The sequence below is a fragment of the Argopecten irradians genome, chromosome 4 (genome assembly GCF_041381155.1).
Source record: "Argopecten irradians isolate NY chromosome 4, Ai_NY, whole genome shotgun sequence".
Taxonomy (NCBI): Eukaryota; Metazoa; Mollusca; class Bivalvia; order Pectinida; family Pectinidae; genus Argopecten; species Argopecten irradians.
This window is the reverse complement of record NC_091137.1, coordinates 20,450,389-20,474,918: the sequence shown is the minus strand read 5'-3', so window position 1 is coordinate 20,474,918 and position 24,530 is coordinate 20,450,389. Positions and strand designations below refer to the sequence as shown.

Here is a 24,530-nt window from a genome sequence, read left to right as displayed (position 1 = left end):
CAATAAATGTATAGAGAGGAAGAAAATAGGACATTAACAGCCTATTTGCAATAATTGAATATTTGAAGAATATTCATTGAAATCATATTGAATTAAAACAGCATGGGGTAACAGAGTAAGGAAAAAGAACAAATTATTTAAACTCCATTCCCACTCAAAACACATTTTATATAATTAATGCTCTATTAGTGCTGTATACAATGAAATCAATTTCATTTTTTACTCCAAGTAGGTCTAATGTATTTCCAAATATCTAAATAAATCAGTTAACCATGATATCTTAATCTCCGGTATTTCGTATAAATTATGATACTGTGCGGTAACATTTTAAGAAATATTAAATCAACAAATTTCTGAAAATCAAAAACTATATATCAGTAGGGTACTGTAAAAAGTTTAAAAACGGGGTCAAAAAGTTATTTGAAATGTGATTTAAAATTAATATTAACAGATAGAATCTATAGTATTTGTGATCGCCACTTTTGGTATAATGTACAATAAGTTACTGTTGTTAAGTTAGAGACAACTCCCGATGTCTTCCGAATGTATTCACTTTCCAATATGGCGGCGAAAGGAGAACTACACGTGGATATGTTGCCAAAAGAGTTACAGGATATATTGAAGGAATACCCAACCTTTACCCTCGAAAAAGGACGAGAAAAGGTAAGGGTATGTTCTAATACTTAAATGTGGTAAATAAAGTGGAGTTTTGCGTAATGACAAACCCTGTCAGAAGGGTGGTGTATCTGTAGTGTATACATGATCATCAGCTGATCATTACCACCACCATCACCACCATCACCACCACCACCATCACCACCACATCACCACCACCACCATCACCACCATCACCACCACCACCATCATCATCATCATCATCATCATGGCATCATCATCATCATCATCATCATCATCAACAACAACAACACCAACAACATCATATCATCATCATCATCATCATCATCATCATCATCATTATCATCATCATCACCACCATCATCATATATATCTTTATATTACCACATTAATACAAATGTACATAAATGTGTAATTTTTTGACATGGCGCATTTTACACTATTCCATTTATTGTCTATTATAAACATCCCTAATTATGTTTCAGATCCGATGTGAGCTCAGTGGTCACGAGATGCCATGTAACATTAAAACACTTTGTAGCTACATTAGTGGTAAAAAGTTCCAGAGGCTGCTAGCACAAAAGAAACTTGACTTTGAAAAATATAAAGAGCACATAATCCCCAGCACAAAGAAAGGCAGGAAGTATGTTCTCCAAAGAATAGGTGGTCCTGTTAAATGACCCAGGTTTTTTTTTTAAGATTGGTTCTTTTTGGAATAAACATTCTTATCCATTTTTCTGTCAAGTCCTTCAAGCCTCTTGATATATCAAATCTTTGCAATACTTTGCATGTGTACATGATACTTTCAAAATATAAAGAATGCTTATATATAAGAAAAGAAATAAATGTATATGCTTGTTAATTTAAATAATGAGGAAAAAACTGAGTTTATTAGAAATTGTTTTATCATTATTTTGCAGGCATCAGTTGTTTTGTTTGCTGACTTTAAGACATCTGAATAATTTACCCGACCATATACAAAGTCATATTAAGGGAAGACGATTCCTCAAGGCGTTCAAACGATGTAAGTCAATATTGCTTCAGTAGAAGTGTTTATCAACACTGACCCAGTGATCATGATATAGATAAAACAAGCTCAGTGGTCAGGAATACCAGCAGTGTCAACATTAAACATATGCAGATGTCATATGGCCTTTTTACAACTCCTTTTGGAATAGTCATTGATTTAAATTTGAGAAAGAGTGCAGCATAAATATCTAGAGAGAAAAAACAAAATGTGAATTAAATTATCTGAATATGTAATCATAATCAACAGTGTTTTTTCTTTCCTGTAATAGCTATCATAACTGATTTACTTTTCTGATACAACCATCTGAACATTTCGTTAACCTTGATAAAGTTATACATGAGATGGCACATCTTAAGACGTTTTGACAAAATAAAATCACCATTTTTTTTCTTTAATTTAAGGCTTAAAATTGAACTGTTAAAAAAGCAAAAAGTTTTGCTTTAGGTTTAGAGCTGAAGCAGAAAAAGTGTTGTATCAAACATTGTAATGGAAATACACAGATTTAGTGATGAATGATTTATTACTATACAGGGGAGGAATGCCAAAGGACTGGTGAGGTGTTCAAGCCTCTCACAGCCAAAAGGAAACAAGAGGATGATGGTATCTCACAACCCTACGAGTCTGGCTCTGATGACCAGGATAGTGATGTGGACAGTCTGAGTGACCTCTACCCTGGTAAGTGTGACCTCTAACCTGGTAAGTGTGACCTCTACCCTGGAAATGTGACCTCTACCATGGTAAGAGTGACCTCTACCCTGGTAAGTGTGACCTCTTCCCTGGTAAGTGTGACCTCTACCCTGGGAAGTGTGACCTCTACCCTGGGAAGTGTGACCTCTACCCTGGTAAGAGTGACCTCTACCCTGGTAAGTGTGACCTCTACCCTGGTAAGTGTGACCTCTACCCTGGTAAGTGTGACCTCTACCCTGGTAAGTGTGACCTCCACCCTGGTAAGTGTGACCCTGGTAAGTGTGACCTCTACCCTGGGAAGTGTGACCTCTACCCTGGTAAGTGTGACCTCTACCCTGGTAAGTGTGACCTCTACCCTGGTAAGTGTGACCTCCACCCTGGGAAGTGTGACCTCTACCCTGGTAAGTGTGACCTCCACCCTGGTGAGTGTGACCTCCACCCTGGGAAGTGTGACCTCTACCCTGGTAAGTGTGACCTCTACCCTGGTAAGTGTGACCTCTACCCTGGGAAGTGTGACCTCTTCCCTGGGAAGTGTGACCTCTACCCTGATAAGTGTGACCCATACCATAGTATAATGCATAGATAAATATGCCCCTACCTAGATGAATGAATATCAAGCATACCACCAATGATCTGATCTCTCAGGCCCTCTTGACATAGTTTGTGTTGGACATTCTGGTAGACATGAACATGAATGTAATCCACTTAGTCCTATTCTTCTCAGTGTAAGTTCCTCTTCATCCTTTAGTCATATCCACTTTATAGAAGAGGTCATCAAGTCCAGTCGTGATCACCTGTTGCTAGTAATATTGCCCAATACAGGTTGATGTCTAATTACACATCTGATTTATAGGACAGCTGACACAGTGTAATATATCGTAGATTAACAGTTTGTGCCTGTAGATCTATATTCTTTAAATATCCTTAAAACTAGACAGAAAATCCATCATAATATGATATTTTATTTTCAATAATTTACCTTGTGTAACAGCTGCAGATTTTAAGGATGAGGACGAAGAAGATGAGGATGGTGGTGAGGATGATGTCATTGATGATGCGGACTCCTGTCTTGATGGTAAACATATGAAGCAGAATGGCAGAGTTTCTAATGATCCAGAATCTGGCTCCGACTTTGAATTTGAAAGTCTTCAGGATAAACCAGAAGAATCATCATCAAAATCAGATAACTTAGTGAAGACAGAATCAAATAAAAGGAAATTAAAAAAGGTAATGACAACTAATGATAAATCCACCAAGCAATTAAGAAAATGTTACCAGAGAATTGGCTACCTTACATAACCAAGTGTTTCGAAATTCTGAACTTTTCCAGTACTTAACCAATACATTGACTTATTTGAAAGTATAGTTTTAACTGTCATTGAATATAGAAATCTTTTTGTTTTAATGCAGAAATCATACAATTTTTAGCTCGCCTATTCGAAGAATAGAGGGAGCTAATGTTGTCACCCCGGCGTCAGCGTTGGCGTCCCATTTCATGTTAAAGTTTTTGAGCAAGTTTCTGTTTCGTCAATTGTTTCAGCTTAAGTCATCATACATGTTTATGATTTTATTTTCCTAATGTGTATGGATGCTGAACGTGATAATACAACCAATTTGGGGCCCTTTAGGGGTTTTTGAGTCTGTTAATTTGTCATATTTCCATATTTAAGTTTTTGAGCAAGTTTCTATTTTGTCTATTGTTTAAGCATAAGTCATCATAAATGTTTATGATTTTATTTTCCTTATGTGTATGGATGCTGAACGTGATAATACAACCAATTTGGGGCCCTTTAGGGGGTTTTTGAGTCTGTTAATTTGTCATATTTCCATGTTTAAATAGTAAATACTTTTCAGGCAGCTTTTAATGATTTCAGGAAAAAACTGCAAAGAAACAAATCAAGAAAAAGAAATGAAAGGCGAAGAAAGATGAAATACAACAAAATCTTTCATCATTTCATCCAGCATACATTGTGATGAGAGGACAGGGAGTTACATATTCCATTCTACCCAATCATTGTGAGAGGATGTGGGGTTTAATCTAGCCGAGTTCCTTGTGAAAGGAAACAGCAGTAGTAATTTATATTAGGTATTGACAATGGAGTGTAGCCCATCAGATGTTGGTATTCTCCGGAGTTTCATCCTTCATTCTATCTAAACATTGTGAGAGTACACGGGGTTTAATCTTTCAAGTTGCCTGTGTAAGGAAAATAGCAGTTAGTATTTATAATGGAGACATGGGGTTTGATCCACAGACTTCCTTATGTCAGGAGAAACAGTAATTGGTTTGTGTTAATGATGGGTGAGCTACCCTATCAGAACAAATTGTCATTTGTCATCTCTTCCAAATCAATAATGCCAGTCAGACTAATGTGGTCTTTCTGACTGCCAGAACATTAATTTAGAAAAAAATAATTGTAGAATTCTCAAACATATTCGCAAGAACTTGTTTCGTATGAAATTGAACAATAGACTCATAGGACAAGGGCAAATAAATGCAATATTGTCAATGAATCAAGATAAACTATCAAAGTACTTTTTCTTCTAAGTGATAAGAGTAATGTGTTCGAGGGAAGGGAATATTGAATTGTTTCTCCATCTGACATACAATTCAGAGGAGGTACTGGCAATATTCCTTCTTATTTGTTGATTATAGACAGATTTGATCTTGTTCTGGTCAAGAAACACAAAGACAATTCAATCAAAGTTTATTTTTAATAAAACTGGAAATTGACAGTGCAGGTATCACTAATCAGGATTAACAAATATTCTACATAACTTGTAGCAACAGAAGCACATACAATGTACATTCAATGGAAAAAGACTATCTATTGTGATCAAAATGATGTATAAATTGCTTTGTCATTGAAATTTTTATTGAATGTTAAAATTGAAACAATGCAATAATGTAATAAAAAAGTGAAAACCTACACCCTATACTGTTTCGACAATATTTTGTGTAATGGTGCAAAGAAGGTATCTCCAATGGACATTTCTTCATTTGGATATCAAATAAGTGTTGGTTTTTAACTTAAAATGAATACACTGTACATGAACATATAATGCAGATTTTATGTGTAATATTGTAATAAAGACTAGTGCAGGAAATGGATGTAGACTAGTGCACACAAATGTTCACCCTTGAACTTTATGCCTTTAGGACTTAAACAACTTTTGGTTAACAAACTAAAGTGTTTGTGTATAGATCATACTTTTCACTGTCAGGAAAAATACATATTTCCCCATTTAGTTTGATTTTGACACCTTAATGTCATTTTGAATGAAGAAATGTCCTTTGAAACTTTTGTCTTAACCGAAATATGAAGATTTGTATGATGTTATAAAGAATGTGTGACTACATGATGTGTAGCCATACATGCTGTAACAAGATAGTAAAAAAACACTTCTTACTTTTTAAGATGAAAGTATCACTAAAATATATGTACATCTACAGTATATATTTCAGAGTAAAATGAATGAGACACAGTGTTGAGCACAATGGGGTAGGTAGTAATTGCTAAACCTACTGTAGCTATGTAGCATGCAGGGTTAGTTCAAGGTCAAGGTCATAACCTAAGGCCATTGACCCATTCCTATGACCTTAAATGAAACCTTACCCAAGGGCCAAATTCCTCTGGACATTTATCATTGCCATCCTAGAATGAAACATCTCACAGGACAAATACTCAGAACATTAACCCTGGCACCCAACCCCAACAGTAACATTGTCTACACACAATTAAACAGAGACTTTACCCTTGCATTGACCATATAACTGGTCATGATTCAAGTAAAATAACATGTTTTTTCTTTATTCCGGAACATTTTCAATTTCAGTTTCAAAATATTTTATTGACAAAAGATGTTGAATGCCAATAGACACTCTCCTAAATGCTCATTCTGGACCTATATTTGAAGAGAAAGCTTGGTGGTATGAATCACAGTAGGTAATATTTACAGCACTATGAGATCAGAAATGTAGGAGTGAGGGACAATCAATAAAAACAACCAACACAACAACTCTTCAATAAATACTCAACAAATTAAACGACCACACAATCCACACATCTGTAATATTAAAATAATGTTTGTCCAACATCTGATAAAATAGACTTGTAGGTATTACCTCTCCCTTAAGTCTTGTCCTGTGTATCGTATACAAAACATGTCTGACAAATAGGTAACCTCCGCAATAATTAATTAACAATATACAATTCTGAATTACATGCACAAGTAAAAAATCTGTCACCTTTTCATTTGTCCGTATAGGACAGATGTAAAAAGACGAAAGATCCAAGATAAAATTTAACATACAGACAGAAAATGTGGTGCTTGTATTAATAGTTGAAAATGAATATTGAAGATGGAATTTAAATAACTAAACTACATGATTATAAGTTTTGAGAACAGGGAAATGGAGAAAAACAATAATAATCATAAATTAACGTCTGTTACCATTAAATGGCATTTCTAGGATAATGTCTGTCAACAAGCCATGTTCCTTGTTAATAGGGGTGAACATCCGAGTTGACTGAACTCTCAACAAGATGTATGGAATCACAATTCACTCATAAATAACATCATAATTATTCTGCAGCATCTCTGTCCAAACAGCAGTAATCTGTCACTTTATGTACCTGTTACACTCTGTGACAGGGGGAGGTATGGACACCCAGGCTGTTGTATAACATATGGCATCAAATGGCAAAACAGTTGAATACAGAATGAAGATTTACAGTCAACAGAGGATGGATGGCATTACTATGGAGACACATTTCTGGTTTAGATAACATTGCTGTTAGATATCTGCTGTATGCTGTAGTCACATATTTGTCTAGCTTCAAATGAAAATGGCACAGCTCATACCAAGAATGACTAGACTAGAAATCACAAGGGTTTTAGAACATCTGGGTATTGTCTACGCTGTTTTTCACTCGGCCTTGTTTTCTGTGGGAGTTATCTGCCCTATTGTCTCTACATCCTGTACCGGGGTAACAACCTCCTCACCATCCTCAGACTTTGTTTCTATAGTGCTGTTGTTTGTGTCTGGGGTAGCATCATCATCACGATTGCCTCCCTTGTTTTGCTCTCCATCACAGACATCCTGCTTATTATCGTCATGTCTCTCCTCGTCCTGTTGTTCTGTACAATCACCCTTCCCTGTCTGCTTGGCTACAACACGAAGGGGTTGTTGGGTAGGAGTTGTCTGCCCTTCTTTAGACTTTGGCAGATTGAGTGAGGATGCCGATGGTGAGGACGAGAGGTGGCCGGTGGGAGAAGTGGACCTGTGAGTGGACACCTGCTTGATGACCACCTCTGGACCTCCATGGTATATACCCTGTAGAAACTGCCACATCTCCTCCGAGAGCTGACCATAGTCCGAGTTGTGCCTCACACCCAACTGACCATTCCTCATCACAGAGATGGCTTTGTTATCTACTGGACCTGGTGGAGCTGGAAGTAGAACAAAATTCATATTTAGTTGATATGAACTACTAAGTGATGATATATATCTTTACATCAGTGAGATTATATGATAAAACTGACTTGTATAGAAATAGAACGGTCCAACACTTGGCTAACCTAATGTCTCTCTCAATGATAATTGTCAATGCTAGGGTTCCACTTGTATACCAGAACATTCTATAAATATAAGATTTTATTTATTTATTGAATTCCAGTTCAACAGACCAGAAGGTCCACTTACATAATGAAATATATCACAGATAAATACTAGGTAAAAAGAGAAAAAGAAGCAAACATCCAGTTACTATAATATAACATGAGTGATAAGGGACATTCAAATGATAAACAGTATGATAACTTAAGTTTAAGAACTAATATGATACTTATTTTACCACATATTAATAGAGGAGGATAGATGAGCAAATCAGCCCCCCCCCCCAAAAGACGGATGGTTCTGACTAAATTTAGGTCAAATCTATTAGTACTTATAATTTAATACATTGCATTTGCATTAATTCAAAGGACTTGCATATACAAATGTATTTGCCCTAGATATTATTCCATTGACAAAGAACAAAATAAATCTTGAATACAATTTGAAAATTTTGTTCTTGATTCAATAATTATCACTTGGTACTCACATGATGTGCGCTTGCGTACAAAATTTTCCCACTCCTTGAACCATGTCATACTGATAGCATAAATGATGTGAGGGTTGTCTTCATCTCTGAATTTCTCATTGAGCTGGATCACACAAGGATTGATGTTTATTAATCACATATTGAATCATTGCTACTTTGTCAAATATATAACTGAACACTTGATATAAATCACATTTCACTTATTGTCATAGCTCATAGTACTTCAAAATATTTTTCTTTGCATATTTCATATTATTTATACATACATGTGTAAGATCTTCTTTATAAACTTTTTATCAATAAAACACCAGAAGTAAGATTCTTAAAATCAGTGATGTTGTAGGATAAATACTTTAAAGATGAAAAAAAACCTTACTGTAACAAACTGTTCCAGTTCTGTTTTTTGTCTGTAGATGAGGTTATCTAGGTCTGTCTGACATGTTGAGCATGCGTAAAGATGGTTACATACAGGACCTCCTCCGAACCTAGCAGAAGAATAGATATATCACATTTATAACCTGTTAATAATTATGGTCATTAAAAGGTCTGTCAGGTTTGTAGTTGTAGGAAAACTGATATAAACAATGGGCAATGAATGGTCATCTGAATATGACCCTTTTGACCTTATGTATCTGCCCCTGAGGTCAGTCAGAACTGATAAATATATATTACTCATTTGCCATGTCCTAAAGATATTTGCCATCGTCTTATGATATTTGCCATCTCCTTATGATATTTGCCATGCTGTAATGATATTAATGAGTAGACTCCAACAACAAGTGACTAGCTATACAAAGAATGATAACCACAACAAACACAACATTCCTTAAATAACTTGTTATTTATCGTGACCAGACATGTTCTGGTGATCAAGCTGATACTGACCGGCCGTGTAGATTCTCCCAAAGTGATTGATCAAACGACTCCACTAGGTCCTCTACATTGTCAACTTTATTTGGTGGCACACCTTGAAACACGATATGGAAGTCTTTAGTTAGTCACTAACAATATAACAACAAAGTGGAACTCTACAATTTATAAAGTCACAAGTAAGATAACAACAAAGTGTATTTCACAGCTACAACATATTAAATAATCAACTTAAAAATATCATTCAATAATCAACTTAAAAAATATCATTTAGTTATCAACTTAACCAATATCATCATTTGTAGAAAGACAATATGTTAGGAGCTCTATCATAAATATTTATTTAAACCATATTTCAGTCTGCTAACATTATTTTTCAGTATTTTAGCCTGACACTAAAGGTCATCTTTTGGAAACAAGGGAGATAATTACCTCCATGGGGACAAAGGAAATCAAAGTTGGTGATAGGACCAGGCTCAGCAAACATGTTAAATCGGTTGATCCATTGTTTTGACACAAAGAACTGTAGTAGACTCGGCTGTTTGAAAACAAAACACAACAAATCAACATGTTATATGAAATATGGCTTTCCATGCATTGATTTCAACTGACATCCACCCATCAACCCTCCTGCTATCTCAAATAAACAGTTCAGTAAAACTCCTCTTGTTAACATTGGTTAATGGTTAGTGTGCAGTATGTATAATTGATAAAGATTGCTGTTTCTAAACATGAAAAATCCAAAAAATTTTGAAAGCATTTAAATGTATGTGTCCCCCTCCAAAATAATAATTTGAGCAGCAATTTTTTACAAACAAGTTAAAATACTAAACTCCATTTGTTTAATGCTTACCTCCTGTGTTTCTTTTAGCTGCATGGCTTTCTGTCTGATGGATATCATTTTGTCGTTTCTTTTCCTGTTTAAGATAGATGTTAATTATCACCTTTAGTTCACAGTTTCCATATCTAATAAAGTACAGCAACCAAAAAAATAACTGATGCTGAAGATTAGCCCTGACATTATAATATTTAATGAGTGACCTTCACCACAGAAAAAGACTTTAATCTCATCCATTTCTAAGTGACTATGACCTCACCATTATTTACTAAGTGACCTTCACCTTACCAGTATTTACTGACAATCATCTTTATAATACTATTACACGGGGATGGATTAAATTTTAAATGACATTACCGGTACCATTATCAATGGTAATACAATTGAGTGACCTTCACTTTACCATTATAGTATGTAGTGATCTTCACCTTTTCATTATATCATATTTACATTCTGAGTGTTTCATCACTATATGAGTCAACCAACTGATGAAATTTAACATTTGGCTATGAAAACACTATGAATATACTATGAATACAACGATTCTCATGCATCAATCAGCTGATATCAAACATCGCGCCAGATTCATATCAATAAAAAATAGTCCCCCAAAATATTTTAATGTATAATTTTTAATGTGTTGTTTCTTGGTATCGAACCAACTTAAGTTTACTGTAATGAGTCAATCAAAACTTAATATAACTATAATCCTTGTTTATTGTTTGTCATTTGCAAAAAAAGGTCGACCGGAAGGCGGAAGTTTGAAAATGTGACGTTGTGGAGTGACTTTGTCATCCAGCTGTTCCATTAATCTCGTTTCTCGTTGTATATTGGTGTCATAAGTTTAAATATAATAAAATAACCTTTCAATAATTTTTATTTTCATCAAATATTCTTATGTAAATATATGGATTAGAAAAATACATTCAATCCCGATATGTAGTGACCTTGACCTTACCTGTAAAAGAGGACATAAGCCTCACAGTTGATGACCTGGTTAATATCCACTTCTGTTACATACTGGTCATCAAACTCATACCACTGTTCATTTGTATAGTTCAGACAGTAGGCTGTGTAGTGTCCAGCTACAACAGGTGTAATACGTTATCACATATTAAATATACAATATACATAGAGTCATGCTTTGTTAACTCAAGGTCACGGGACCATGGTAAACTTCCAAGTTATCCTAGTATTCCAGTTGAGTTTATTTGACTATCTATCATTTTTAAAATACAAAATGTACATAAAATGGGTATCTGAATTATATCATTTTGCGTTAACTATGGTAGGTTAAATTGTTCTGGTCACCACACTCTAACTAGACTGTACAGTGGATAGCTATAAAGTTACACTCACCACATATCAAACTTTTAAGGTTTAACAAAACATCAATAAATTCATTCAGGAAAGTTAGGACTGCCAATCTTTTTTGACACAGAGGGATGCCTTAACATTTTCTGTACTGGGTAACTTATTTATGAAGATTGTTATGCTCTTTTTTGAGAATAAACCAATATTTGAGATATTGTTTACGTCGACAGACTTACCGCCAGCAGTGCCATGGTGACAGATGACAGCTACAAGGTCATAGGTCATCACCTCTGACTTACAATCTATAACCACAAGATTATACACCATCACACAAACAGCGTAGTATGCATGGATATAAAACTCATTTCTACATGAAAACTATAAACACTATAAATAGTAGAGTAGTGGTTCTATAGAACTTGAGTTATACTAGCTACTTGGGAATATTTGTAGCAGATATTTACAGTGTAATAGAGAATTATGTTCTATTATGATACACAAGCAGTGGGATGGATGTTAAGAATATATAGTTACCTTTGTGTGTATATGGCTTCATGTCTAACCCATCCAGGGGGAACGCTACGTAGGAGCTTATCTTTGATGAGTAGAACTCGTGTCGGAATCTCTTCAGATGTACACAAAGGATCTGGAGACATGAATGTGTTACTGGATCAATTATACATTTGTTATATAACATTATCTTATATCAGCTTACTTTCACCTGTAACCGAAGTTCACAAGTGATCATATTTGCCAAAGTTATAACTTTGAAAACGTTTCAACCACAGATCAATTAATTTTTTTAATAAATCTGTTAAGTTTTTAAAGGTAAGAAAGTTATTAATCCTGAAATTGCAAAATAAGTCACTACAGACAATATTAAGGTGTTTACATTGAACCTGTTCTCTAATTAATTCACTTTCTATTCATCAGTCACTCTATGGTGTGATATCTCTGCTAACCAATAGAGTTTGATTTCTTTGCCATTCCTACAGTGTGAAACTCAACAACACACTTTTGGTTATAGTGGATAGCATTCAGAGTTTATAATCCTAAATAGTTAAGTAAGACAGTAGTGAAGATAATCTAGCACCAAAGTAAGTTTATACCTCTACGTGACATCACACTTGATAAATGAGTAACATACCTCTGGTAGTTCCAAGACCTTAGAATATTTGATACCATTCCTCAATCTGTACAGAGAAAATGTGGATTACACAGAGCAGAAGTGAAGGTTTAACAGCTTAGAAATGCTCCATCATTTGAAAATTATATTTATTCAGCAGTCATAAAGCCCTCAGAAGTAGAAACGCATATCATTCATAAATAACATTAAAAATGTCAAGATTTCTGAGACCATTCATAAGAGCAAATTTACTATTTGATTTTTTTTACATCAGAACTGTTTTTATTATTTTCTTTGAGATATGCAGGGTTGCTGCGAATGAGAGTATGAGAAAACAGATTGATTGTATGACTAATATGGAAATACTGTAAAACAAATTTCTCCTATTTACCAGTTGATACTCACTTTTTACATTTCTCACAGCTATACATATTGTCTCCCTTCAGCTCATCAGCTGAGAAGAAAGCAGCAAGACAGTCCTGTAGATTTATTGTGGGACCGACAAACCAACTGGAATGGTAAATAATACAATAGTACAAAATATTTTATAGGTTAATGGTGGGTCCGACAAACCAGCAGAAATGGCAAAGATACTTCACAATACTACACTCTTGAGCTGGTAATTGTTCGTATATTATGTACCAAGACCAGCAGAAACTAGTTGGAACTACTTGAGCAATATTTCAAAACCAAACATGATTTAAAGTGCATGCCAGCAATCACAAAATATAGCGCACCTCTTCATCCAGGAGAACATGAAGGAGAACCAGCCCTGGTGTACCTCTCCACAAGCTCCCCCCTTCGGTGGACCCCCCTGGGAACTGTGGTGGATCATGTTGAGATGGTCTTTCCCAGGGATCGGAAGTGATAGGTCCTGGAACGTTTCCTTTGTAGTTGACACCTGCCATGAAAGGAGTACATGTAGAGTATTCAAGTAAAATGTTTATGCCTGACAGACTCTGTCAAAGATACAAGACAGTGTTCTGTTTTATAAAATATAATCTTACCCGCTCACAGGTCAAACACTGAACAGAACTGAGAATTTTGCCATCAAATGTGTCGGAGATCACAGACTGATACTGGACATTTCTCTGTTTGCCTGAAAATAAAATTAACTCTAAATAAAATATAAATAACACACATATAATTATCATTCATGATTGTCTCATGTGTCTATTGGAAAACATCATTATAGTGATTACTCAAGTTAATCTTTGCAAAAAAGAGGGAGAATCTATTGTTATTGAACATATTGTCCCATGTGATAGTGAACTAATAAGCAAAAATATATACTGATAATCTTTTCCTTATTTTATGAAATGTAGAAAGGTTTTCAATCCCTAAATACATAGAGACTACATGTATGAAGTTTTGATCATTATGAACTGACAATAAAGTTTGTTACCTTTCTTGGTTTTGGTGGAGTAACTGTTTTTAGATGAGCTATTATTACAAGCATTCTCTTGGCTTTCTGATTCACGTTTAAACCTTGGGCTAACTTTTGAGCGAGGTCGACTTTGATTAGATTCCCCGTCTGATGGGATGTCGTCCGGTCGCCCACTATCTTCTGTACAGGTCGTACTGTTCATGGTTACCGTACTGCCGGACCGCTTTGATAACTGATTAACTGTTTCTTTTAGGTGTTTACTTGTTACAACACTGTCCTCCTTGTTACTTTTATTACCTCCCTTTTCATCATTCTGTCTGAGTCGCGCGTACGTTTTACCAGCACTTACTCTGGAGTGAGAGTCTGTTTTGTTACCATGTGCTGAATTATCTGTATTTTGTACAGAACCATTGTCACCCTCCTCAGCACTGATTGTTACATCAGCCGAGCACCTTTCACTACTCAGACCAGAGTCACATGTCTCATAGAAGTCTTCTGATTGGCTGCTGCTGTTGGAATCCATTGACAACTGACGATCATGTGACGCTATAAACTTATGAGAATCATCTGTTTCTTTTTCATCAGAATCCTCCTCCTCATCTGAATCATCCGAATCACAAGGAAGTGGCTGTTTGAGCTCTTCATGAAGCTCATCCATAAAACACCTCAAAAACTCTTGAGCATCCTTAAATAAAGAAAACAACAAGGATTCTAGACAGACAGAAAATTCAGTCTAGGGGGAGACAAAGACAAATGGACAGAGATCTTTTAATAAAGATTGGCTATGTCATTACAAACAGTTTGAAAACCATTCTGTATGAAACTTACCTGCTGTGAGTAGCCTCTGAACATTGGGTGGACTACCTTAATCCCATTTACCACACTGTTAGGGATTACATAACTCGGTCTGAAATAGACGATATCAGGCCAGTATAAATATCATCATCACAGTAAAAAAATGTTGTCACTTAACAGACATTTAATATGAAAGTTTTTTCAGATGAACATTTTCTACAATATTCAGCTTATAATTATATAAACTACAAGAGGTCTTTGAAAACTAAGAAAAACTTCATTGTGCACATTTTGGCGAGAATTTCAAGACTTTTATTTCGGCCCTTGCCACCTCATGAAAATCTTAAAATTCTCCTTCAAATGGCTGCTCTTATCCAAAACCACATGCATTATAATGTTACATCAATGAAGAAATCAATGTCAATTGTTTTGGATATTAAAATAAATAATCACAAATTTTATTAAACCTATTTAAACCCTGGGTCATATTTTTGATAACATGACTTACATTCACATCAGATTTGTAACTATTAAATTTAACTACCATATTGAAAGCTGTCTAAGACCACCTATATGATCTGTCTATTGCTAGGTTGTGTCTCACAGACTCTAGGACAGGACTCACCTGCGTTTGTGCCAGACCTCGCTGATAAGTCTCTGGTAACTTCTAGAGAGTTTTGGGTTTCTCTCGGGCTGTACAAAACCATGGCAGTCAAGGAAGAACCGACTCAGGGGAGGACTACAAACACAGACAGACACAGTATTTACCAATTGACAGTATCTTTAATACTTGGCTTTGTTCCATTCAGGTTTCAATGTTTATTTAGTTCACTGTTACAAAAGATCATATATTAATATACATCTTGACCAAAGAATAAAGGTTGACTTTTACATTTAGAGTTTAAATACATGTACCTTTGTCAATAGAATACCAAATATTTTGACCAAATTAAGTTCTAATGAAAAGTTTTCATCATGTCAGTCATGTACAAACCATTTTTTCATTTCATTTAAAAAACATTTTACATTGCATGTGTATTCAAAATTACTTTAAAACCAAAAATTTGCTTTGCAACTATTGGTGATATATAACTCACTGACCAGTTAGATAAGGCTTGCAGAGCAGAATTCAGGTAGCAGGTGTTGCCTAGATTCTGTAGTCCAGTTAAACCTGAAAATAGGTAATTACTTAATTCAACATTTCACATTGAAGAATTGAATTTCTTATTGATGGTAGGTATTCATTGTTATGCCAATAGTTTATGTCCAAAAATTATGTCATTTTCTCTCAAAAATATTAAACCTGACATCACAATCAAAACCTACCCACAAGGGCAGATAACTGCAATAAATAGTGAACATGGATTGACAGCCAATGATAATTTTATATGCATGACCACAATATGTGAATCAGCATTATCAAATGTGAAGCTTAACTCTGAATAACAAGTGCATCTATAATGTGTGAAGCTTAATCTGACTACAAGATGTAAATCTGTAGATATGTGAAGCTCATCCTTGACTACAAGATGTAAATCTGTAGATATGTGAAGCATACCCTTGACTATAAGATGTAAATCTGTAGATATGTGAAGCTTACCCTTGACTATAAGATGTGAATCTGTAGATATGTGAAGCTTACCCTTGACTATAAGATGTGAATCTGTAGATATGTGAAGCTTACCCTTGACTATAAGATGTGAATCTGTAGATACGTGAAGCTTACCCTTGACTATAAGATGTGAATCTGTAGATATGTGAAGCTTACCCTTGACTATAAGATGTGAATCTGTAGATATGTAAAGCTTACCCTTGACTATAAGATGTGAATCTGTAGATATGTGAAGCTTACCCTTGACTATAAGATGTGAATCTGTAGATATGTGAAGCTAACCCTTGACTATAAGATGTGAATTTGTAGTTATTTGAAGCTTACCCTTGACTATAAGATGTGAATCTGTAGATCTGTGAAGCTTACCCTTGACTATAAGATGTGAATTTGTAGTTATGTGAATCAGTTAACATGTGAAGACAACCTTGACTACAATATGTGAATCAGAAGTTATGCAAGGCTTACCCTGACTGTGAATCAATAGTATTATGTGATGTGAAGCTTACCTCTTGGTTTCACATTATCATCCTCCAGGTCAGAGTCGGATTCCTCACCAGCAGATGAGTTACCTCGGGTGGGAGAACTGTTTGTCGAACTTGATGCAGATTTTCTCAACATACTGTTCTTCTTTTTAGCAGACAACACACTTGCAGAGTTTTCTGGAATTCTATAAAGTTAAACAAATTCTAATACAAATCAGCATATTCAATTATCACAACTAAACCGAGCAACTATTTCAATGACGTATGAAAATATAAATCCCATCAAGAGATTCCAAATTAGAGATCAAAGAAAAGTTTTCAATATCTGAAATTTAGCCATGCGTTGGCCATTTTCTTCTCTTTTTTTTCTTTTTCAATTATCACTCATGCACTATAAGAGACCATACAAATACTAAGTATCAGTTTAGGGTGTTGGTTTTAGATGAACAATAAAAGAATATAGGTGTTTGATTTTTCTTCTTCCTTCAGGTGTACCCATTCTGTCAATATCAACATTTATTTGTGTTATGTGATTTGCTTTAAACATTCTCTGATATATGACAAGAATCATACACTAATCTCTCTTTGTCTTCTGTAATGATTTATTTAACAGCTGATACAATACACACAATAAAGTGACATAATGAACAATGGCATATTTACGTGAAAAATGGTTTGTTCCTGCCAGGAAAAACTTCTGATTCACAAGCGTAACACCATATCCTGAGAGTAGATAGGTTGATGGTCATACTGTGCTTTTTATCCTGTGTTAAATAAACAAGTGTACAAATGAGTCTTTTAATACTAAAAATTAGGATGACAGATGATTTCCCAACATTCACACTTTTGTAGCTCTGACTAAAGATGGTGAATTTTAGATCAGGATTCCACAAGACACTTACTATGGCATGTTCCGAGCTGTGATCCTTCACAGACTCCCCACATCCAACATACTGACAGGGTCCCACCAGACATAACCACAGATTGTTAGCTTTCACATCACAAGTATTACATGTGAGATCCTTCAGCTGTAAGTAAAATCGATACCTTACTGTTAGTTATGTAATTCACAAATCATTATAAACATTAGTATAAGATGTTTTACTTTGGTTTTGAAAGACATTCTGAGAGATAAATACCTACATTGTATATCTACAGTCTACTGTAACACTAACTTGAAATGTTGTTTTGTTCTGGCCCTGACATCAGACTTCGATATTCTGACAGACAAATTGAATGCTGCCCTATACACAATAAATACTACATACCAGGTAATCTATATGTATTGTAAGGAACAGAGCTAGAAACTCTGACTTCACCAGATACCGGGTTTATAATCAAAATAAACACTAAAAAGGAAACTTGAATTGGTATGCATTGCTCAACTAAAGTGTAGATATTCACTAAATGACCAGCATTTTGAATCAGTTCAAATTTTATTGAGTTTAATTACAACTGTCTCATTTTTCTTAAACATATTCTCTTAATCACTAGGTATCTTTGATAAATATTATGTAGTATACCGGTTCATCAATATTAATATACAAATTACATGACTAATGTTGTTGGAATACACTAGCTACTCTGGGAATCAGTTGGTTGTACTGTCTTTATACTATAGTTTTAAGATAATTACCTCATGTTTGGTGCGTAGTTCTTCCCAAGTAACACTGTCCACATAAGATACATGAGGGCAGCTGGATTGCTTTTTTGATGCCATTGTACTCTTGTTTGGAGTAGTAGCTTAACAACGTCTGCAATGTTAACATTTGTTATTAACTGCAGGAAACCATAATACACTAAGATAGTCTTATCAATTACATTATAGTCTAGGTACCTGCAGTTCCCCTCAATATCAACACAATTTAATTTACATTACTAGTGCTCATGATTGTACATTTGGTATGGAGTATTGCAGACATTATATTGATGGCTCTATATTATTTAGATTGTATTAACATATCTGGCAGATAATAGGAATTTGAAATCATGTTATTGAGAGATGACTGTTGTTTATTCTGTAGATACACACACATGCTTTTCATGTTATTTCCATTTTTGTCTGGTGTAATTTTGGAATGAAAAAGCAATAAAATGAAGAGGTACATGATTATTTTCCCCCATGAGGTTATCCTGTAGATGATCATTGGTATTTTCTTATAGAATTACAAAGGAAAAGTTACAGGAAAGAAATTAGTCTTAAATTGTTTTTTCCTCAACAAAAGTCATTGAATCTCATTACACGTATCTCAAATTATTTTAATAATTGTTAATTTACAAAACTCAATCCTCGATTCGAATCTTTGATTTTGAAGCGTTTTATCCATTCTAGCCAGCGTTGTATCTTCCTTGTTATAGTTTCTTCCATTTGTTGAAGCTGCATAATATTCTTTAGATAATCAAAATGTACACTTTAACTTTAAATTTTTTACGGTACTGTAAATCATCTGTAATATGCAATGGTTTTTGTTGTACCTGGAGTCTTTGACCATGATAATACTAACGTTAATCGTAAATAAATAAACGTGGATGAAGGTTATGTTGTCTCTAAATTGGACCTCGAAACTACCCTTTTAGGTATGTTTAGCGATCGCCAGGGATTGCAATATTTTCAGCAAAGTGAGTTTTTGAACGTTGCAATCATACACAGGTTCAGTCAGTCAGTCACTTTCCCTTTCCTGGCAACTCAGCTGACGACGTACTCGTCCTCGTAAACAAAATTGAGCATTGGGAAAAGTTACGACCTTTATTTATGCTTCAAACGACTAAATTTGCCCTTAAACATTAACAATAAGAAATTCATACGTGAGGCGATATTTCAGTGCAAACCTGATTATATGATGATGTCGCATCCACCTTTATAAACCATAATCTATTCGACTCGCATTTTTCAAGTCATCATTTCGCCGCCATGACCGGAAATTGATAACTCAGGAAAGATAACTCTCGATTACGACAAGGAAAAGGCCCGATGGGCCTGCATTAAGTTCTGTCGAAGATATAAGGTTAGTCAAGGACGTATATGAGTCTCACTTATAAATCCTCGGGTTAGTAGACCCATTCAATATCATTCAGCCATATCTTGATATTCTGTTAAACTCCCAGTCTATTGTCAATCATTTTAAGCGATGCCACTTAGTATATTCGGAAGATGTTGTTTTATTATTGATAGATCTCAAACTGAATCGATACTAATACAAACTTAGTATACATAACTTCGAAGTCTACTGTAAAATTTAGATACGTGTATCTTTATCTAGTTGTGTTCTATTTTTGTTATTAGTTTTTATTGTTTCCATAATTTTGTTATAATTTACAATATCCAAACAATCCACAACGTTGAATATGATCTTAACAGGAAATAAGAAACGCCTATTAATTTTACATAGGGGCGGTTCATGGTCAAAGGCCACAAATTCAGAAAACGCCTTTAAAATATACTTCAAATGTCATATATTAATGTATCCATATTTAGTAATCGAGTCAGCCTGGCTATAAGTCGTGATAGAGAGCCTATTTTTATATGTACATGTACGTAAGTGGCCTGATTACTATCGACAGTAGACGATAACGTGAGATACGTAGACGTGTATGTCAAAGTCAAGATCTCGCATGTCAAAAGTCAATATTTTGCTAAGGGGTAAAACAAATGTTGAATATGAAATTAAAAAAAAAAAAAAAAAAAAAAAAAAAAAACACACACACACTCAAGTTTTGGAGAAAAATGGAGAAAAATGCTGATGACATTTTGATTTGAGGTAAACTAGGTAGTTATTATTATGAATATTCGAGTTACTAGAGTCAGAAAAACATATACTGTATGATAAGAAGACTGAAATTAGACTACAAAATATACATACGTGCAGAAATATGACGATAAAAGGATTTGGGAAATATAGAAATTGACCGAGCTGCCGTCCGTAACATCTTGACTTGTGTTGGACTATTATATGCTATCGGAACTCCCTCTAGATTGACATTCGCTTTCAACAAATCTATTTAATGAATATTTGAAATAAAGTCATGTTTTAATATCAGTGTGTTAAATCGAAAATGAAAGAGAAAGTGTAGTAAAAAGCTATCATTCTTTAAGATCTTATTTAAAAAAGACTTCTCATCCTAGAACCACCCAAAGGAAAATGTGTTTTCTTCTAGTCCTAGTCTAAATTAATTAATTGTTAAACAAGAGATACCAGAGGGATCTTGGCGCCCACCAAGGAATGATCTATGTCCGACAATGGAAAGAGGGATGTTTACCCTGCTTTTCAATTTTTTTCTCAAACATACTACATATAAATTTTGAGACAGATCGCTTCAGTACTTTCTAAGAAACAGCGGTACCAAACTTCAACGATGAAATCCAAAATGGCTACCGGTTGGCCATCTTGTTGACTGATGAGTCCCAAAAGGTACAATGCACAACTAGGGCCCAAGGGGAACCTACGTATGAAATTTGAAAGAGATCCCTTAAGTAATTTCTGGGAAGAAGCGGTAACTATAAAAATCCAAGATCGAGGCCGGTCGGCCATCTTGTTGACCAATCAGTTACAAAATATAATATGCACAACTAGGACCCTAGACTAACCTGCATATGAAATTTAAGAGAAATCCCTTTATTACTCTTTTAAAAATTGCGGTAACAAACTCTATCAAAATCCAAGATGGCTGCCAGGCGGCCATCTTTTTTACCGATCAGTCACAAAATGATATGTGCACAACAAGGGCCCTAGGGGAACATACATATGAAATTTGAGAAGGATCCCTTCAGTACTTTCCGAAATATAGCGGTAACAAACTTTAACTATCTATATCAAAGATGGCGGCCGGTCGGCCATCTTGTAGACCGATCAGTCTCATAATGGAATATGTACAACTAGGGACCTCGGGGAACCTACATATGAAATTTGAGAAGGATCCCTTCAGCATTTTCTGAGAAATTGCGGTAACAAATTTGAGAGAAATCCCTTTATTACTCTTTTAAAAATTGCGGTAACAAACTCTAACAATCAAAATCCAAGATGGCTGCCAGGCGGCCATCTTTTTTACCGATCAGTCACAAAATGATATATGCACAACAAGGGCCCTAGGGGAACATACATATGAAATTTGAGAGGGATCCCTTCAGTACTTTCCGAGATATAGCGGTAACAAACTTTAACTATAACAAGAGGCCCAAAAGGCCTTGACGGTCATCTGAGTGCTGATACAGAAAGATCATTGCATAGTTGGTTCAAATCTCGAAAAAGTATTTACGAATTATAATAAACTTTTAAGTTGAACCATTGTATTAGAATTTTTATTTTTTTGTTGTTCATTTTGGTAGTTAGTGTATTATGTTACCAAAACTTTTGATAGTTTGTGTATTATGTTACCAAACCTTATGCTTAAAATTCCAATTTGCTTTGCCAACGTTAAACAACAAAACCAAAGTAGAAGTCAGTCAGTGTCAGTGATTTTATAAATTCCACTTTTTAAACTATGAAGATTATTTGGTTCCTTCAAACCTGTGAATTCAGAAGAAGATTTTTGAAATTTTAGCCATTTTGACCAATTTTGGCCCCACCCCTCTGGTCCCTGGGAGTCGGCCAGGACCAATATGGATTTGGTGTTAAAATACTATCTCAGGCTAATAATTCTAACAAAGTTTGACTCATTTCCTATTACAAATGACCAAATAATGCTATAAAATGTGTCTTCTTTATATAAACTATAGTAAACTTGATCCCCCTCCCAGGGGGGAACGTGAGATCCCAGGGTCATATAATTCACAATTTTTGTAAAGGACCATAAGACCTTTCAATCTATGAAGAGTATTTGATTCTATCATTTCTGGAATTTCAGAAGAAGATTTTTAAAGTTTTAGTCTATTTGACACCTTTTGGCCTAATCCCTCAGGCCCCTGGGAGGGGACCATATAATTCACAATTTTGGTTGACCTTTGGCTATGAAAGGTTTCTGCAAAATTTCAACAAATTTGGTTCAGTAGTTTTGGAGAAGAAGTCGAAAAAGTAAATTGTTTATCGCCATACGACGCAGGACGCACGACGATGGACAAAAGGCGATTAGATTAGGTCACCTGAGACGAATCTAGTTGACCGATCAGTCTCAAAATGATATATGAACAACTATTGTCCTAGGGGAACCTAAATATGAAATTTGAGAAAGATCCCTTCAGTACTTTTTGAGAAATAGCGGTAACAAACTTCAACTATCAAAATCCAAGATGGCGTCCGGTCGGCCATCTTGTTGACCGATCAAACTCAAAATGCATAATGCACAACTAGGGTCCTAGGGGAACATACATATGAAATTTGAGAATGATTCCTTCAGTACTTTTTGAGGAATAGCGATAACAAACTTTAATTATCAAAATCAAAGATGGCCGCCTGGTGGCCATCTTTTTGACCGATCAGTCCCAAAATGCAATATGCACAACTAGGGCCCCAGGGAAACCTATATATGAATTTTGAGAATGATCCCTTCAGTACTTTCCGAGAAATAGGATAACAAGAATTGTTAACGGAGGGAGGGAGGGAGGGACGGACGGACTGACGACGGACCACGGACAAAAAGCGATTTGAATAGCCCACCATCTGATAATATAAAAATGTATATGTGATATTTCATATATGATATGAGATATCTTATATATTATACGAGATATCTTATACCTCAATCAAGATATCTCATATACATGTATGCAGTGAAATTAAGGATCGACATTGCGCTTTGTATAAATGTCATATTGGCTTGCCATATATATATGATTAAATTATATATTGTTAGCAGTCAAGCCAACTCACATTGTTTAAGAATTTTTGATTAACTTGTATTTGGAGGAAAATAGACACGATAAAACATTATAGGTAAATTATATTACTGCATTTACAACATTGCTAAGTTAAGTACTGGAATATTGTACACTTATGGGAAAAGGGACACATGAATGAAACAAGGAAGCTAACCCGAAAATGATTCAGGTGACGAATTAAAGGTTTATCATTTAAAAAAATATATAACAAGAGTGTTGATAAAACAAACTTACCTTGATGATGTAAGATCCATAACTCGGCATAAGTTTTCATCTAAGAAACGAACAAAGATAATTGTTCGGCTGCATCGATTATTAATTTGATATTTTTTTCGACTTTTTTTTTTTGCACAATTTCAGCAAAGTTAATATTTGATGATGTATTTATTTACATATGGATGTTTATTTAGATATATTGATTTTGTACCTGTATGTAGTTGACAAGGAAGAACATTAATAGTTTGTTCCTGAAAACCAGTTACCACCGTTTCCGTAACGATAATTCCCTGATTAGGCTTGACGCCCTAACGCTGGGTAATTTAATGACGACCATGTGGAAGTAGCATTACACACATTGACGTAGTATGTAAAATTAAGACAATGAACCATTGGCATTTTGGCAAACTAGTGAACGTCTTTCGTGATTTTTATCCTTCAACCAGTATCACTTGATAATAAAGATAATTTATACAAATATATATGTGTATTTTCACTGTCTACATTTCTACTACCAGTCCATACAGTCCCTACTGTCCCCAATGTTGTTGTTACAAACATTTTGGAAAAAAAGAACATGACTGAAATAATGACTTTTTTGCGTATAAATGACGAATAGCTA

At 34.8% G+C, this 24,530-nt stretch overlaps 2 protein-coding genes across 2 annotated transcripts; one reads left to right on the top strand and one right to left on the bottom strand.

The window, feature by feature from the left end:
* The first annotated feature begins 537 nt into the window (after positions 1-537).
* LOC138320900 (surfeit locus protein 2-like) lies at positions 538-5,285 on the top strand. The gene is made up of 6 exons (XM_069264195.1): positions 538-663; positions 1,122-1,279; positions 1,557-1,660; positions 2,198-2,341; positions 3,345-3,580; positions 4,228-5,285. The coding sequence occupies exons 1-6, from the start codon at positions 544-546 to the stop codon at positions 4,264-4,266; spliced, it is 801 nt and encodes a 266-aa protein (XP_069120296.1). The 5' UTR covers positions 538-543; the 3' UTR covers positions 4,267-5,285.
* LOC138320898 (ubiquitin carboxyl-terminal hydrolase 20-like) lies at positions 5,052-19,825 on the bottom strand. The gene is made up of 22 exons (XM_069264194.1): positions 19,711-19,825; positions 18,518-18,635; positions 17,784-17,909; positions 17,545-17,645; positions 16,906-17,066; positions 15,889-15,958; positions 15,413-15,526; positions 14,821-14,899; positions 14,011-14,677; positions 13,613-13,704; positions 13,343-13,506; positions 13,011-13,115; positions 12,627-12,672; positions 12,014-12,125; positions 11,716-11,781; positions 11,124-11,250; positions 10,181-10,244; positions 9,760-9,865; positions 9,343-9,424; positions 8,834-8,942; positions 8,458-8,560; positions 5,052-7,804 (listed from the first exon to the last, which is right to left on the bottom strand). The coding sequence occupies exons 2-22, from the start codon at positions 18,599-18,601 to the stop codon at positions 7,281-7,283; spliced, it is 3,102 nt and encodes a 1,033-aa protein (XP_069120295.1). The 5' UTR covers positions 18,602-18,635; positions 19,711-19,825; the 3' UTR covers positions 5,052-7,280.
* Between the last annotated feature and the right edge of the window lie 4,705 nt (positions 19,826-24,530).

Bases quoted from the DNA above. Each gene is read 5' to 3' on its own strand.
- LOC138320898 (XM_069264194.1), bottom strand. From the start codon at position 18,601: ATGGCATCAAAAAAGCAATCCAGCTGCCCTCATGTATCTTATGTGGAC. The intron at 12,126-12,626 runs GTATGTTACTCA...TCATGTCTCCAG, and splicing joins AGGTCTTGGAACTACCAGAG to ATCCTTTGTGTACATCTGAA. The intron at 9,866-10,180 runs GTAAGCATTAAA...GTTTTCAAACAG, and splicing joins AGCTAAAAGAAACACAGGAG to CCGAGTCTACTACAGTTCTT.
- LOC138320900 (XM_069264195.1), top strand. From the start codon at position 544: ATGTATTCACTTTCCAATATGGCGGCGAAAGGAGAACTACACGTGGAT. The intron at 664-1,121 runs GTAAGGGTATGT...ATTATGTTTCAG, and splicing joins TCGAAAAAGGACGAGAAAAG to ATCCGATGTGAGCTCAGTGG. The intron at 1,661-2,197 runs GTAAGTCAATAT...ATTACTATACAG, and splicing joins CCTCAAGGCGTTCAAACGAT to GGGAGGAATGCCAAAGGACT.